The sequence below is a fragment of the Diorhabda sublineata genome, chromosome 3 (assembly GCF_026230105.1).
Source record: "Diorhabda sublineata isolate icDioSubl1.1 chromosome 3, icDioSubl1.1, whole genome shotgun sequence".
Classification (NCBI taxonomy): Eukaryota; Metazoa; Arthropoda; class Insecta; order Coleoptera; family Chrysomelidae; genus Diorhabda; species Diorhabda sublineata.
Window position 1 is genome coordinate 24638694 of NC_079476.1, and position 15238 is coordinate 24653931.

The window sequence follows — 15238 nt, forward strand, 5'->3', positions numbered from 1 at the left end:
TCATCTAACATATAGTTTTTGCACACAAACTTACTATGATTCAGCTAATAAATGACCTGATATTGTCACCAATTTTTTTGTATGGCCACAAAACAAGCGAGATTGTTTATACTATTTAAATTTTCACACAAACCAGGTGATATTTGCGCTCGGATAGCTGTTCGGTTTCATAAACAAATTCTGGCGTTAGTTCAGTTATAAACCGTAAGATGGATAGTCAAATTTAACATAACAAACCATAACCTCAATAAACAAGTCAATAATTAGAAATAATGAATATGTATATAACGTATATATTCACTTCACTGTAGTAATAGATATGAGTTTCATATAAAAAATGATCAAGAATCTCTTAATCGTTATTGGATTTTTAATTTTAGTTATTGCAGTATACTACCCATCCAGACACGCTAGACGTTACGATTATATTTCAGTCGAAGATATACCAAATGAATTAAATTTACATTGGCCCCAATTTATAGATTACCACTTAAAAAATTGTTCGTTACAAAATATTCTTGTAAATAGCAAAGAAATTGACATATCATCTATAACTAAAGAAAAATATTTCCAAAAACCTCTTACAGGTATAAACATAATATATCACATATGATCAAAACAGATAAATCAATTTTTATAGGGGGAGAATTTAAACCAGACAGTTGCACACCTCTAGAAAAATCAGCAATAATTGTACCATATCGAGATAGACCATATCACTTGAAACATTTTGTAAACTTTATGCACTGGTACCTTCAGCAACAGAGTCTACATTATAGAATAATTGTCGTACATCAAAATGATTCCTTGCCATTTAACAGAGCAAAAATGTTGAATTACGGTGCAAAATTTGCTATTAGATTAAACTATCATTGTTTAATCCTCCACGATGTTGATCTCATTCCTATAAACACTGGAAATATTTATGCTTGCTCAAAAAAACCCAGACATATGTCTAGCAGCCTTGATACCTTCAGGTAAGCTTAGTTTCTTTTCAAATCTTACTTGTATCTGTTAAGAAATGAAACAATTTTTAAATGTTTATTACAAAAAAATATATATAAATATAAAACATTTATTTTTTCATTGAGTTTCCACCAATAAATAGAGTGTCAATCAATAGTTACAAGTAATAAAGTAAATTAAAGAGACATATACAAGATTGGATGGTGATATACATTTATTTTTTATCAATTAGATATATGTTATATTGATTTTATATAGCTGAATTAAATTCATGGTTACAATATTTATTATACAATTGTTGATAATTAGTAAGCTACTTAATTGTTTGAACTAAAACTAAGCGTTGACAAAAATACTTTTTCTACAACCAGATTTCTATTATTGTTTTGATTTTTGTAACAAGCCATGTAGGTGAGTGGGGCGCGCCCAAGTGCCCCGTAATGGCTAGAACCAGCCCTGGGCATAAAATGCTCAACCATTCATAATTAGCCTGGGGGTGTCACAAAAATACAGGAAATCATGAATATTTGGACCAATTTTTGTTTCAGATATAACTTACCATATCTAACTCTGTTTGGGGGGGCAGTTTCTATTACATCTGAACAATTTATAAAGGTAAATGGGATGTCTAATATGTTTTATGGTTGGGGTGGTGAAGATGATGATTTCTACAGGTAAATATTGATTGTAACATGTAGAATATAATGTAATGATCTGCTTATAATGTACGTACTAAAACATGAGTTCGAGGTACTAATTAAAATGTTTTTATATCATTATTTTGGTCAATTTAGGGTAATCTGGGACAATGCCATAAAAACAATTCGGCTTTATATCAACAGATAATACAATTTGCCAAAGCTTAAGATTGAAAAATTGTTTGTCCATTGGCAGCAAAAGCATATACTAACAAAACTATCAGACATGTAACATACTGGTTGACGTGAAACATTCTCTTTAGTTTGGGTTTTTGATTACACAAGATTCAAATGAAATGAATACACTTGCCAGGAAAAGAGCTCAAATGCATTCTATTGTCCAGGAGGGGTTGTATTTGTTGTAGAAAAAAGCTGTTATAAGAGTTTGAAAGGAAGGAGGAGGCCAAAAAGTGCCTTCTAGGGCTAAATCACTACAAAAAGTTTTTTCAGAACTTACCTTTATCTCCAAAAAATATTTGGATCTCTTCACTGGGAGATTTTAAACTGGCATTTATAGATCCTGCAGGTAAGTATTTAGCCAGCACAGAACTGGAAGACAAGCTGCGGATATCAAAAACATGGAGTGCAATAAACTTTAAGGTTACAATGTAATGTAACCCCTAATTAAATATTTCTATCTAGTGAATTCAACCTTGGATGAGATGGACGATGAGATAATTGAATTGGGAAAATATTGACCATACTGTTTTCAAACCTTAGGACAGTAGTGTGGTTTTTATTAGTTTTCACAGATGTTATTATTCAAATTTAAAATGAAATATCTCTATTTTTTATTGTCCAAAATTTTATTGTAAACAAACATTTTTGAAATAAAAAATTGTTTACCATCACAATCATCGGAAATATTAATCTTTTAGGCGTTTAACGTTAAATAGTATGGAACCTTGCAGATTTTCACCAGAAATTAGCAAATATACCATGTTAATTCATAAGAAAGAACAGGCGAGGTAAGAGGTCTAGTCACTAACATATCACAAAATTAAATTATTTATTTATTTTCATGAAATACTCATTTATCAACAGGTTTATCTAAACCTAATGGGGAAGAAAAACTTTGACTGGATTTGTAATCAAATCGTAGGTAGAAAGATTCATTCAATTTTTTTATGTGGCTTTTTTGCTTGGTGGGGGTTTTCTTCGCTATTGCTCAAATTAACTACTTATCGTTGTACAGTTAGCAAAATTAGAAATGACTGGTGAGTGGTCTCTATTTGTGGTAGGTGCTCTTGGATCCGCTTAGAAATATATATAAAAATTTTTTTATAGAGAAAATAAAAAAACCATTTACCCAGTGGATATACCAGTGCTTCGATAGTATTATATCAGACTCTGAAATTAGTAGGAGTACGTTACGAGTGAGTGCAGGGCACTCGCAGATAACGCGGTTTCATCTTCCTCCATGCACCAACTACACTCCGGATCGTCCGTGATACCCACGGTGTAGAGGTAGCGTCTTAGATGGCAGTGTCCGGTTGGAAGTCGATATTTGAAGTCATATGAATCCCAAAAATATTCCATTCCATATTTTTCCCCTAAATTAGGGAGAAAATTTATAAGTTAGGAAACATGACAGAATACGTCAGGTCAGTCTGTATTGGTGGTATTGTTTTTTTTACAACATCCTTGATCTTTGGTTACGGAAATATTCGCGTTATTGCGCCGATTTCCGCCTTGGTGTTTATTTTTAAAGTGATATCAAGAAAATAGGAAATAACATTGTCTGAAAGTCAGCAATGCTTTTTAGAGGATGGAACACTGATAGATAGTGACTTTTTCAGGACCCACTTTAATAATTCTGTGTATTGTTGCTGTTTTAGTTCTGCGCAACTATTTTCAAGGTCATAGCTCTAAACGTTTTCTACTAATACAAACATAACCAAAAAACAGCGAAAGTTTCCAACATTCATACAACTTTCTCCATTGACGATCACTGTTTTATTTTTCAGTGAAAATAGATTTAATACTTTGGAGAAAACTGAAGGAAATTACAAAGAAGATGGTTTGAATACCATTTCAAACGATTTTGTTATAAAATTAGAAGAATTATATACACTTCTCATAGTTCCTTAATTTAATTACAGTTATTAGGGATACGAATCATTTTTTGATCAATTTTTGTTTGTTTATAGTTTTTTTTAACGTACCTTAAATATTAAATTCGCATTCTTCACCTACTACAAAATACATATATATATATATATATATATATATATATATATATATATATATATATATATATATATATATATATATATATATATATATATATATATATATATATATATCTAAATACATAAATTCGCTATGTTGCCAAGTCTTTAATGAGAATCTACTATTGAAATTGATCTTATTAAAACTAAGTCACTATAATTAACATGACGACTAGATATTTAATTTTAATTGACATGTTTACTTCATATTATATGTTTCTAGTTCAGATATTACAATGGATAATTTCATTGTAAAAAATAATGGTATAGAATTTATTTAAAATTCCTAATTTTGCTCAAAAACAATTCTTTAATTATTTGACAAAAATGATATAGAGAATTTATTTCTGTGATTCTATTTATTATATCCTCGTTCCAGTGATAAATAAAGTTGCACGGAGTAGACAGAAGCTCTCATTGATAATTGTTGTAAGTTTCTATATTAAAAACATAGATAAATTATTAATCTATGGTCATCAAATACTAATATATTCTTTGTTATATCCATCATAGAACAAAAATGTATGAATAAAGTTGTTGGATATAATCATTTCTATCATACGTATTCTTTATGGCTGTGTCATAAACCTAGTTTCCTATTTCCATGGAAAACTATTACTTTAACTTATTAGACATAACCTCAAAACTGTCAAAAATAACATTTCGTAGACATCGATTTCAATTTCTATTAGTTTACTGTCACGTAGTGTAAGTATTAACATGAAATTTGAGAAATAATTTATGGCTTATACAAAATGATATAGTAAATTAGTTTATTTCTATGATTCTATTTATTTTTTCGCCGCTTTTGTGATAAACATAGTATATGTGCAATTTCATGATGACGATCGACATGGACTTATAGCGTGAAATAAGGTCACGTGGTATAATTTCGACTGGAGCTCATCTTATATTGATGCAGCGTCAAAACTAAACATTGTTCAGATTTTTAAATCTGGCAAAAACAACCTTTATTATCAGCTGTTTACTAGTATTGTGATGAATGGAATGGGAACTGAATATTCCATAGTATTATATCAATAACTAACGATATATTTATATACATTTATCGATAAGAATAATTCACCCAGTAAAGCTGAGAATTTAATCAAGCAATTATTGAATAAATTAACTTTTGACAAAGGTGATATATTTTTTCAAAGTTTTGAGGCTTGACGCTGCATCAATTTAATTTGGCGCCTCAGTCGAAATTATACCACATGACCTCATTTGACGTTTTAAGCCAGCGTCTCTAGCTCTAGCATCAACATGAAATTGCACTTTAAAAGTAGAAAGAATCTCTGATAGATAATTGTCATAAGTTCATCTACTCAAAACATAGATTAATTATTAATCTATGTTCATCTACTCAAAACATAGATTAATTATTAATCTATGGTAATAAAATACTTCTATTTTTAATGTTAAACATATCTTTAACAAAAACTTCTCTGTTATCAGCATATCTAATTAAAAAAATAAACAAATATCTTCATATTTATCAGTCACAATTTATATCAATAATTAAACTATCAATTGAGCTTATTAAACATAATCTCTTTTACTCGAAACTATCAAAAATAACATTTTGTAGACTTCTAGTTTCAACATTCGTTCTACTTAACACGTAGTAGAAGTATTAACTTAGAATTTAGAAAATTAATTAACTAATTAACAGGGTAGTATATTTATGTAGTTAAATATTTAGAATTATATATTTATTTCAACATTCCTACAAAAGACTGTGTTACCAAACAGTTTTATAAGAATTTTATTTGCTCAATGTCTCTTTTGTTTTTTATTGTAATAAAAATATATTGAAAATATTTTGCATCTCATTATCTACCTTCCGTATTTATCTATGAAAATGACAGTAGTTTTGAACAACATAAAAAACTAAAATACTGTCTTCATGACTCAGTTGCATTGCAGGACCGCACAATGCATAACAGGAGTATAATTAATATTTTTATATAGAGAACATAAATTTACAAACTCCCCTCGTCTCTATATGATTATTTGGTATACAGATTTCATAACTTCGATTACAATCAAGTTATCAGCGATTTTCACAATCGTTTACATTTAATTAGTCATTTTTTAAAATTCCAAATAAAACTACCTTTATTACTTTCTGAAAAATACGGTTATTTATTTACTAACGGCAATACCGGGGAAATAACTAAACTACCTAAAAAAGGCGGAGTCAAAACCTGACATACGGAAACACAAAACTAGTTCAGTGTTGCCAGCTCATTTTTTTTCACACTTATTTACAGAATCTACGTAGGGGTAAAAAAGCGAAATACTGGTTTATTTTTTTAATTTATATTCCTTCGAGTCTCCTTTATATTTATTCTCATTAATTTCCACTTACTTTCGTATTTTTTTAAAGTTTTTTCACGATTTTTATTGTAAATTGTCCTAATAGTGTTTTTTATTAATGTAAATAATATTCCATAAATATTTTATTTTTTTATTACTCATCACCTAAGAATATTATTCCATTAAAATCAACAGTATAATATGTTCTCTTTGACTATAATTTAACACCATAGCTGTTAAAGCTCTGTTACGGATAATAGCTCACGACAATCTAACAACATCGGTGAAAATAAGTAAGAAGAGAGGTGAGCCTGTAACGGTAATGAACTCGGCTCGGTGTTGGTCTGTATGTTTCTGTTGATGGGTTAATTTATTGTAAAGCTTTATAGAAACGGTGGTGGTTAAGAGAAAAAGTGCTTGTGTGGCAGTTTAGTTATATTCTTAATATCAACTGTTTATTATTATTATTATTGTTCTCTTTATAATTTTGAGCAAAAAATGTTTTTTACATATTAAAAGTGACTATATTTGTGCAAAAATTAAAGATAATCTCTTTTATTTTTAACTTCTGCATAATTTAATTCAATTCCGTCTGCCTTCTATATCAGGTAAGTTATTTTTTTGTTATCAAGTTTCGAGTTAACTCGTTCTGCTTTCTATTATTCAACATAAAAGCATTTTGTTCCATTGATATACATATATAATGTAATACAAATTTATATAAAATTAATTGATGAAGTTATAATTTTTCAAAATATATTACATAACATCAAAAAGTTTAGTTTTCTAGTTGTAAAAAGTAGGTCATTTACTAAATTTGAAAGTGCTAAAACATCTTCACGCTGTTGCTATAAATCAATTTTTTATTTTGTTTACTTATAATAACATTAAAAGTTTTTTATAAATAATAACTTAAAAAAGTTAATTATTCCAAGATAAATTTTGTTATTCAAACTGTTGATGTATCAAAATTAAATTTATCATTGAAGGTGTATTTTTATCCAAACAGATGAACCACGTGAGATACGAAGATTGCGTTTTTTGTAATATTTATAAAGACGGACTTTGTACTTTGTACCTCGAAAACTTGAAATCTCAAATGTCATTTTATTTACATGCTCATATGCGATCTCTATTCAGCCTTCAGAGAAAATTAAATTGAAGATTATCACAAAATCAAAGGCGTAACACATAATTTTTATCAATACCAAATAATGCACCATGCATTTTCGATCATTTTTTTTTTCAGAAATTTACAGTTCCCACCAAATTTAACGAAGCTTATCATCAATTAATTCAATATTCCGGCTTCTGAGTTTGTTATTTTTAATACTTTCTATTGTAGCATCTGGCAACAATGTTAAATTTTTGTATTTGTTCATGTGAACATATAGACAAATTAGTCGTTTATTTAACTTTGAATTGAAATATATATTAAACGAAAATGCATCTTTATATATGTCGGAAGTAGAACATTCAGTTATCTCGATATTTCCTTTATTGCACTAATGTATCATATTTTTATGTCATTATCTAATCTATTCTATTTATTAAATTCTATCGATAGCGATATTAGATTAGAAATATAACCTTGACGTGTATAAAACAGAGTTATTTGATGAAGAATCGCGTTTAATTTCTCAATTAGCAAATAACGTCCTTCCCAACAATTACATTTTGATAAATTTTGATACTAAAAAAATTGTTTTTCTCAGATAAAAATTATCCACTTGATATCATAACCATATATGTAATACTTCTAATGGACAGTTCCTATAAATGGAAGGTGTTCCGACTAAGTGAAACAAATAGTGTATCTTTCTCTCTCTCTTTCTCCTCCGAGCGCTTTAGTTTGTTCTGCGCAATCTTTGCGAGTATGAAAAATGCGCAGTATAGATAAAGTGTCTCGAACAAGAGAGAAAATAAATATTGTCGTCACCGTAACGTAGGGACGTTTTTCTCGCATACCATATCGAAGTATTATTACATATATGATCAAACTGATATATTATGTTTGAATAATTCATTTGTTTTTGATAGTTTTCCATAGATACCACATATTTATGTTTCTTTGATAACATTAATTATTTTTATTATAAATCAAGTATTCATGTTTTATTTATATAAATAGTGCGCCCATGACTTGAATAATAAATATTTATGACATTATAACACCTGTCAAACTTGTATCTATTATATTTAATTATCTATGGGAATCCAAAAACAGTCTATTATTGGGACATTTGTCTTCATCTGTACACGTGATTGAAGATTGGCGGGTAATTTAATATAATGTCTAAAATAATTTCAATGAAATTAAAGTTCAAGGAATTTAATAACGCAATTAATTTGAACAAAGCAGCATGTAATATATATTTTTTAGTAAGTTATATGCTCCAATAATTATAACTAATCAATTCTCTTTTGTTTGAAACAAAAAAAATATATAGAGATGTAGGTATTAATTAATTAATGAGTTCGTTAGCCCCTAATTAACAATTTTACACAATTTGATATCGTTAAAGTGTAGATATATGTTATCATATATAAATGATAAATCAATACAAAATTACCTAATTATTTTACAAAATATGAATATAATACATATTTCAGGTGAACCAGAATGGCAGAAGCCCATTCTGCTGTGGCATTTTCATTTGCCATCACCCATGAAGGACTTGATGTCAATTTTGATCGTGAAGTTCTTCACTTGGTATGGGAATCAGGTGTAAGGTCTTGGAAAAAGAGAGTAGCAAGATTTCAAGTGAGTGTTTCCCTATATACATTCAATTTCAAATGTTAGTGGTTTTGGAGTATAAAAATCTCATTTGGAAAGTATTAGGTTGTGACGATGTAAATTCTTTGAAGACTCTGCAATTAAAAAAAACCATTTACGGTACTATTTTTCAATTAGTCATTCAAATGAGTAGGAGTATAATTCTTTCATATAAATAATAAAAATAACTTCTAATACACTTTGTTTTATTTAGTTTGAGTTTTTTTTGGCTCATTTCTTTTTGTTTTGAGCCTTTGCACTTGCTTTGGTCCATGTATACTCCTATTTTATAGAATGTCTGATCTGGATGGTTCTAATATTATCTTGGCGGTCTTCTTTTGGTGTTCTGGTATTTTATATCTCCTCAATAGGTATCTTTATGAATGTCTATTCATGTCAACTGTTGAGCCTCTATTGGTGTTATTTTCTAGTAAATACCATATTTTAACTGCCTGTTAAACCCAGCTTTCACGATTTTATGTAAGAATTATATCATTCTATACAGCTTAATTTTTTAAGTTTCAAATGTTTATTATTTTTAATAATGATTCGATTATGATATTCCAAATTTTAGAATAGTATACACAATGGAGTGTACCCAGGACATTACAGATATCTATTTTTACTGATAAGTTTAGCGATAGCATTCCATTGGGCTGGAGTTAAAGTGCCTTTTAATCTAACAAATAGACTTCTTGATATTCTTCCAGGGTAAGAATTTCAGTTACATTATTTGTATATAAACAAATATTCGAATTTAAATGATATTTGTTTTAGGGACACCCTTTTTTGGCAGTTATCTGCTTGCTTCCTAACATCTCTAGTCTTTTGGCTAACAGCGATATATATTCTTAGGTATATTTTAAAATTGTTATTTATGTATAAAGGATGGATGTACGAATCAAGAGCTAGGGGCTCTACTCCTAGTCTAAAAACTAGAATTTGGTTGGCTTTAGTGAAAATATTTAGCGGATGGAATACACCAAGATTATATAGCTATCAAGGATCCTTACCAAGGTTACCTCTTCCAGAAGTGCACAACACTATGCAGAGAGTTAGTATTGAATAAATTTTTCACTAATAATAACTTAACGAGGATTAATTTTTTTTCAGTACCTTAAAAGCGTTAAAGCTTTATTGGATGAAGAACAATATGAACGTATGGAAAAGTTAGCTACAGAATTCGAAAACGGCATAGGCAAAAAGCTTCAACGGTACCTTATCCTAAAATCATGGTGGTCCACCAACTATGTTTCAGATTGGTGGGAAGAATATGTTTATCTTAGAGGTAGATCTCCATTGATGATTAATTCGAATTTTTACGGCATCGACGCCCTTCTATTTCACCCTACTAAAATTCAAGCTGCAAGAGCTGGTTCAGTAATTTACTCTTTGCTAGTATTCAGGAGGTTAGTTGAACGACAAGAATTGGAACCTATTCTAGTTCAAGGACTAGTTCCACTGTGTTCTTGGCAGTACGAAAGAATTTTCAATACTACCCGAATACCTGGAAAAGAAACTGACAGAATTGTTCATTGGTTAGATTCTAACCATATTGTCGTTTATCACAAAGGAAGATATTTCAAAGTTATTATATATAAAGGAAGGATATTGAAACCATGTGAAATACAAATGTGAGTATTGTACTTAAAATATAATTTCCACCATACTTATACAATATGCGCTATTATAATTAATTAAATATAATTTGTTATCAATTATTACAGTAGTTCAAATGTACCTTAACCTCTGAGACATTTTATAATGAATGAAATTAAATTAAAACATGTAATTTCAACTAATTTGAATTTGTTGCATCAGGTTATACACTTTTTATGTAAAAATTTCGAAATATTAATATTCAAGATAAAAAAAAGGGAAATAATATTGCTATAAGTAATGTTATCAGTAGTGCAAATGTACCTTACTTACTGTGGTATGCACTTATGAATAAATTTCAATTGCACTTTTTATCTAAGAAATATTGAAATATGATTATTTAAAAAACAAAAATATGGGAAATAAGTGAACTAAAAGCACCAATATGCTATGTTGAAGTTAAGTTATTCAATAATTTCTTTCCATTATTCACATTTTAATTCATTTATTTCAACCATGTTTTATTATTATTTCTTACAAAACGACTTTGAACATTTCACAACTTTTATAATTAATTAAATATAATTTGTAATCAACTATTATAGTAGTTCAAATGTACCCTACTTACTGGGGTATGAAATTATTTATAAAAATTGTTTTAATACATCAAATTTCAATTATTTTTATGTTTTACTTTATTCTATTCACATTTTATTGAAAATTATTGGAATACGTACATAAACTTATTTTTTTCTAACTTATGGTGTCAAGATATGTTGGAATGAGTTGTTAGATAATTTTTTTCATCATTTCGCACTCGATCCCACAAACTTCAACTGCAATTATTGTCTATGGTACTATTTTTAATCCTTTACAAAATATTTAGTTTTTGATTACTGCTAGTATATCAGAAATTGATAACCTCCTTTTTTAATTGCATTTGTACTACTATAATTTAGAATACAAATTGATCAATTTAAGATAAATTTTAGTCAAATTCAACAAATTCTGGATGACGAATCGGAACCTTTACCCGGAGAAGAGAAACTAGCAGCTTTAACTGCTGGGGAACGAACCCATTGGGCCACAGTTCGATTGCAGATGTTTAATAAAGGTGTCAACAAATCTTCTTTGGACACTATTGAAAAGGCAGCTTTTGTTGTAGCTTTGGACGATTTCCCTTACAATTATGACCCAGTAAGTATTTTCAAAAAAATACTTTAACTACATAAAATCAATCAACTAATTTAAGGAAGACCCTTCCAAATTAGATCAATACGGAAGAATGCTGTTACACGGTAAAGGATATGACAGATGGTTTGATAAATCTTTCACAATGTGTATAGGAACCAACGGACGCATCGGTTTTAACGCAGAACATTCTTGGTAAGTTTCAAATCGATTCAAAATTCTCTCGATTTTTATTTTGAATAATATAGTTTTATCATCTTGAACACGCTGCACCGTTATGTTATAGGGCAGACGCAGCAATTATGTCACACCTGTGGGAATTCTTACTGACAGAAGAAATCGGGGAAAGTCGGTAATAAAACTTTATAAAACAAAAAAAAATGTTTTTTCAGGTGATGGATTATCGTAAAGCTACTTTGCTGTTTCTAATTTTTCTGTTTTAACAACAGATACTAATTTAAAATATTCCGTATGTAATTCGTGTCGTCCGAATCAGTCCGGTCCTGTTCGTTGTTTATATTGTCGAGCTAACCTGTTAAGTGACATTTTCTATAAATGTTGACTGCCCATAACCTAACCAGAAGTTTATTTAAATTCATTTTTGTTTAACACATTTCTATCCAAGTATTCACATCGTGTCTTGGAATTGATTTAAAAAAATGTTACCTATGAGGTCCACTTGATAATGTAAACAAAGAACAGGGACTGACTGGCTCTTACGTTTTACATAATACTGATTATATAGGATTTATAAATTAATTTGGGGTTAAAATTATCTATACAATTCGTGAATTAAAAAATATACAGGGTCTTTCAATTGGAAAAAACTACTTTTCTACGGTTACATGTATATCGTTAGATTTTGAAGATTGAGTATGTAGGTCTAATTAAATTGATTTTTTTTTGTAATAGACTATTTTAATTTAGTATCAAAATCTATTCACCTCATTTACTATTAGGGCAGATAGTCCAACTGTTGGGCATGTTAAAGGGTATATTTTAATAAATTTAAATATTCTTCTATATCAATCAATTATGTGTATTACTGCATGTTGCTTGTGTTATATTATGAGTATATATTTCCTGTTCATGTGTTAATTGAGAAAATAGTGTACAAAAACAAAAACAGTGATACTGTATCATATTTCAAAAAAAATATATTAAAAAAAGAAAAAAAATGTTTTATAAACAAATAGATGTAGTAATTGGAGCTATCACTGGCTTTTGTTCTGTTTATTCATCATTGTTGACATGAATCAATAATTTTTTAGATATGACGAAACCGGAAATACAGTCGGTAAACCGGAAATAGTACCGCCGACGCCAGTTCGTTTAAACTGGGAACTTAAGTTCGAAGCACAAGATGCTATTGAAAAATCAGTCAGAGTTGCTAACGAACTTATAAAAGACATAAACTTGCGTATATTCGTTCACGATCATTATGGTAAGGGTTTTATGAAAACTTGTGGAATTAGTCCTGACGCTTATATACAGATGGCATTACAATTGGCGTATTTTAGAGATGCTGGAAAATTCTGTCTCACATACGAAGCTACAATGACCAGATTATACAGGTAAAATAATTTGTTATCATAACATTTAATACACCATACTGTTAATAATTCAAATATATTTCTTCTTTTATATATGAAAATTTATATGAATATTTGTTTTTGATTTAAATAGAGAAGGTAGAACAGAGACCCTTCGTCCAGTTACTGTGGATTCGGTTGCTTGGGTAAAATCTATGGAAAATCAAAATTCAAACGCCGAAGAAAGAGTTAGATTGTTAAAAGCGGCTTGTAACTCTCATCAAGTGAGAATCGATGGAATTTCAATTGTACAATTTTTCATAAAATTATGTATCTACTTTTTAGACCGGCTATCAAGATGCTATGTGTGGAAAAGGAATCGATAGACACCTTTTCTGTCTTTACGTAGTTTCGAAATATCTAGAAGTCGATTCACCATTCCTCAAAGAGGTACTAAGTGAACCTTGGAGATTGTCCACATCACAAACTCCACACGGTCAAACGAGTCGTCTCGATCTGAAGAAACATCCCAAGTGTATATCCGCCGGTGGGGGCTTCGGACCTGTAGCAGATGATGGTTACGGTGTTTCTTATATTATTGCTGGTGAAGATTTATTATTCTTTCACGTTTCGAATAAAAATAGTTGTCCAACAACAGTAAGTATTTGTTTACACACTTTAAAATAAGGTTTTGAAATAATAGATAAAATGTATAGCACTTGAGGTTTTCCACATCATATTACAGTTCCAATTCACTCCAGTATATATATGAAAGAACTTTCTGAAATGATCTAATAATTGCTTCCCTTTTAGTTTCTTCCTTCATAATTTTCGATTATAGGAAAAATTTTTTGCCTATGAAAGGCATTTGTGCCTTTTTTCTGGCAAGTACATTGTCCTCTTCTTTTCCTTTGATACCCGTGTAACCAAGAAGTATAGAGATTTTGTTATGCTTGTCTACTTCCCATACGAGCATTGGCAGGGAGAACCCAATGAGATTAAGTCTATTATAAGCTGAGAAGTTTAGATTGTGTCTTGGGGAGTGAAACTACTTCTAAAATTCCTCGCCATTGCAATTTTTCTTGGATAAGAATGTCTGTGTCTTTTAATACCAAGAATTTTTGCTTGTAAGACTCTAACAGGAGCCTAGTAATAAAGAGTATTTGGTATCAGCTCTAAATACTCTAACATGATCCCTTGTAACGGTTTTTGAACCAAATATATATAAGAATTTAATAATATTTTTCAGGATTGTCACAGATTTGCTAAAAAAATTGAAGAAGCCCTTACAGATATGAAAAAGAGTTTCCTCGAGTTCAGAACACAAACTGGGAAGAAATAATATAAATAAATATAGAATTAAGTCAACGTAACTTTATTTTTGAGATTACATTTTACTAAACTGACATTGCGCAAATAAACCAATAATTATTATAACTCTTCGAATTTATATCATGTACCAGTTTTTCAAAAAGTTGCTAAACTAATTTTCAATATGACGAAGAAATTTGTTGGAAAACAATCGAATAGTTGCAGATGTACATAAAATCTGTGGTTTCATTTTCTGTTTGGTCTACAATTGCAGATTTTTTGTTTAAAACTAAAATTGTTAAGAATCAATTCAATTATATCGCAATTTATTGTTATTTTGTTATATTTATGTATGGATTTCAATTGAGTTTGTTTTGTATATGTGTACAATCTGACAATCAAATAAAGTATTAATCTTCAAATGAGTTAAATTTTAGATCCCCTTTTGTTTCAATACCTATTTGCAGATCATTTGTAGTACCTGATTATTCGATAACCGTACAGAATAAAATTTTTATTAGTAGGTGAGTTCGATAACATTGCAGCAAGGAAAAATCCCAGGACACATACAATCCTCACTACTTTACTATGAACTACTGAAATATATAG

General features: G+C 29.3%; 2 protein-coding genes across 7 annotated transcripts; both read left to right on the plus strand.

Annotated features, from left to right (window-relative positions):
* The first annotated feature begins 216 nt into the window (after positions 1-216).
* Positions 217-5670, plus strand: LOC130441146 (beta-1,4-galactosyltransferase 4). 5 transcript variants are annotated; one of them, XM_056774704.1, is made up of 6 exons: positions 217-587; positions 641-977; positions 1515-1640; positions 2543-2632; positions 2709-2762; positions 2952-3729. In XM_056774704.1, the coding sequence occupies exons 1-5, from the start codon at positions 338-340 to the stop codon at positions 2716-2718; spliced, it is 813 nt and encodes a 270-aa protein (XP_056630682.1). In that variant the 5' UTR covers positions 217-337; the 3' UTR covers positions 2719-2762; positions 2952-3729. The 5 variants fall into 5 exon arrangements, with proteins under 5 accessions (XP_056630682.1, XP_056630684.1, XP_056630683.1 ...); XM_056774706.1 differs by having other exon boundaries at positions 3632-3670; XM_056774705.1 differs by lacking the exons at positions 2709-2762; positions 2952-3729 and adding an exon at positions 4275-5670.
* An 810-nt stretch (positions 5671-6480) lies between these two features.
* Positions 6481-15051, plus strand: LOC130441899 (carnitine O-palmitoyltransferase 1, muscle isoform). Of its 2 annotated transcripts, none has more exons than XM_056775749.1 (12): positions 6481-6828; positions 8834-8984; positions 9571-9707; positions 9774-10050; positions 10110-10630; positions 11588-11792; positions 11848-11981; positions 12073-12138; positions 13058-13360; positions 13473-13602; positions 13664-13975; positions 14568-15051. In XM_056775749.1, exons 2-12 carry the CDS (start codon positions 8844-8846, stop codon positions 14658-14660), a joined length of 2319 nt encoding a protein of 772 aa, XP_056631727.1. In that variant the 5' UTR covers positions 6481-6828; positions 8834-8843; the 3' UTR covers positions 14661-15051. The 2 variants fall into 2 exon arrangements, with proteins under 2 accessions (XP_056631727.1, XP_056631728.1); XM_056775750.1 differs by lacking the exon at positions 6481-6828 and adding an exon at positions 8427-8602.
* Positions 15052-15238: the final 187 nt, after the last annotated feature.

Excerpts from the sequence above, each read along its gene's own strand:
- LOC130441146 (XM_056774702.1), top strand. The coding sequence starts at position 338 with ATGATCAAGAATCTCTTAATCGTTATTGGATTTTTAATTTTAGTTATT. Across the intron at positions 978-1,514 it reads AGCAGCCTTGATACCTTCAG|ATATAACTTACCATATCTAA; the intron begins GTAAGCTTAGTT and ends TTTTTGTTTCAG. Across the intron at positions 1,641-2,542 it reads GAAGATGATGATTTCTACAG|GCGTTTAACGTTAAATAGTA; the intron begins GTAAATATTGAT and ends TTAATCTTTTAG.
- LOC130441899 (XM_056775749.1), top strand. The coding sequence starts at position 8,844 with ATGGCAGAAGCCCATTCTGCTGTGGCATTTTCATTTGCCATCACCCAT. Across the intron at positions 8,985-9,570 it reads AGAGAGTAGCAAGATTTCAA|AATAGTATACACAATGGAGT; the intron begins GTGAGTGTTTCC and ends TCCAAATTTTAG. Across the intron at positions 9,708-9,773 it reads CTTCTTGATATTCTTCCAGG|GGACACCCTTTTTTGGCAGT; the intron begins GTAAGAATTTCA and ends TATTTGTTTTAG.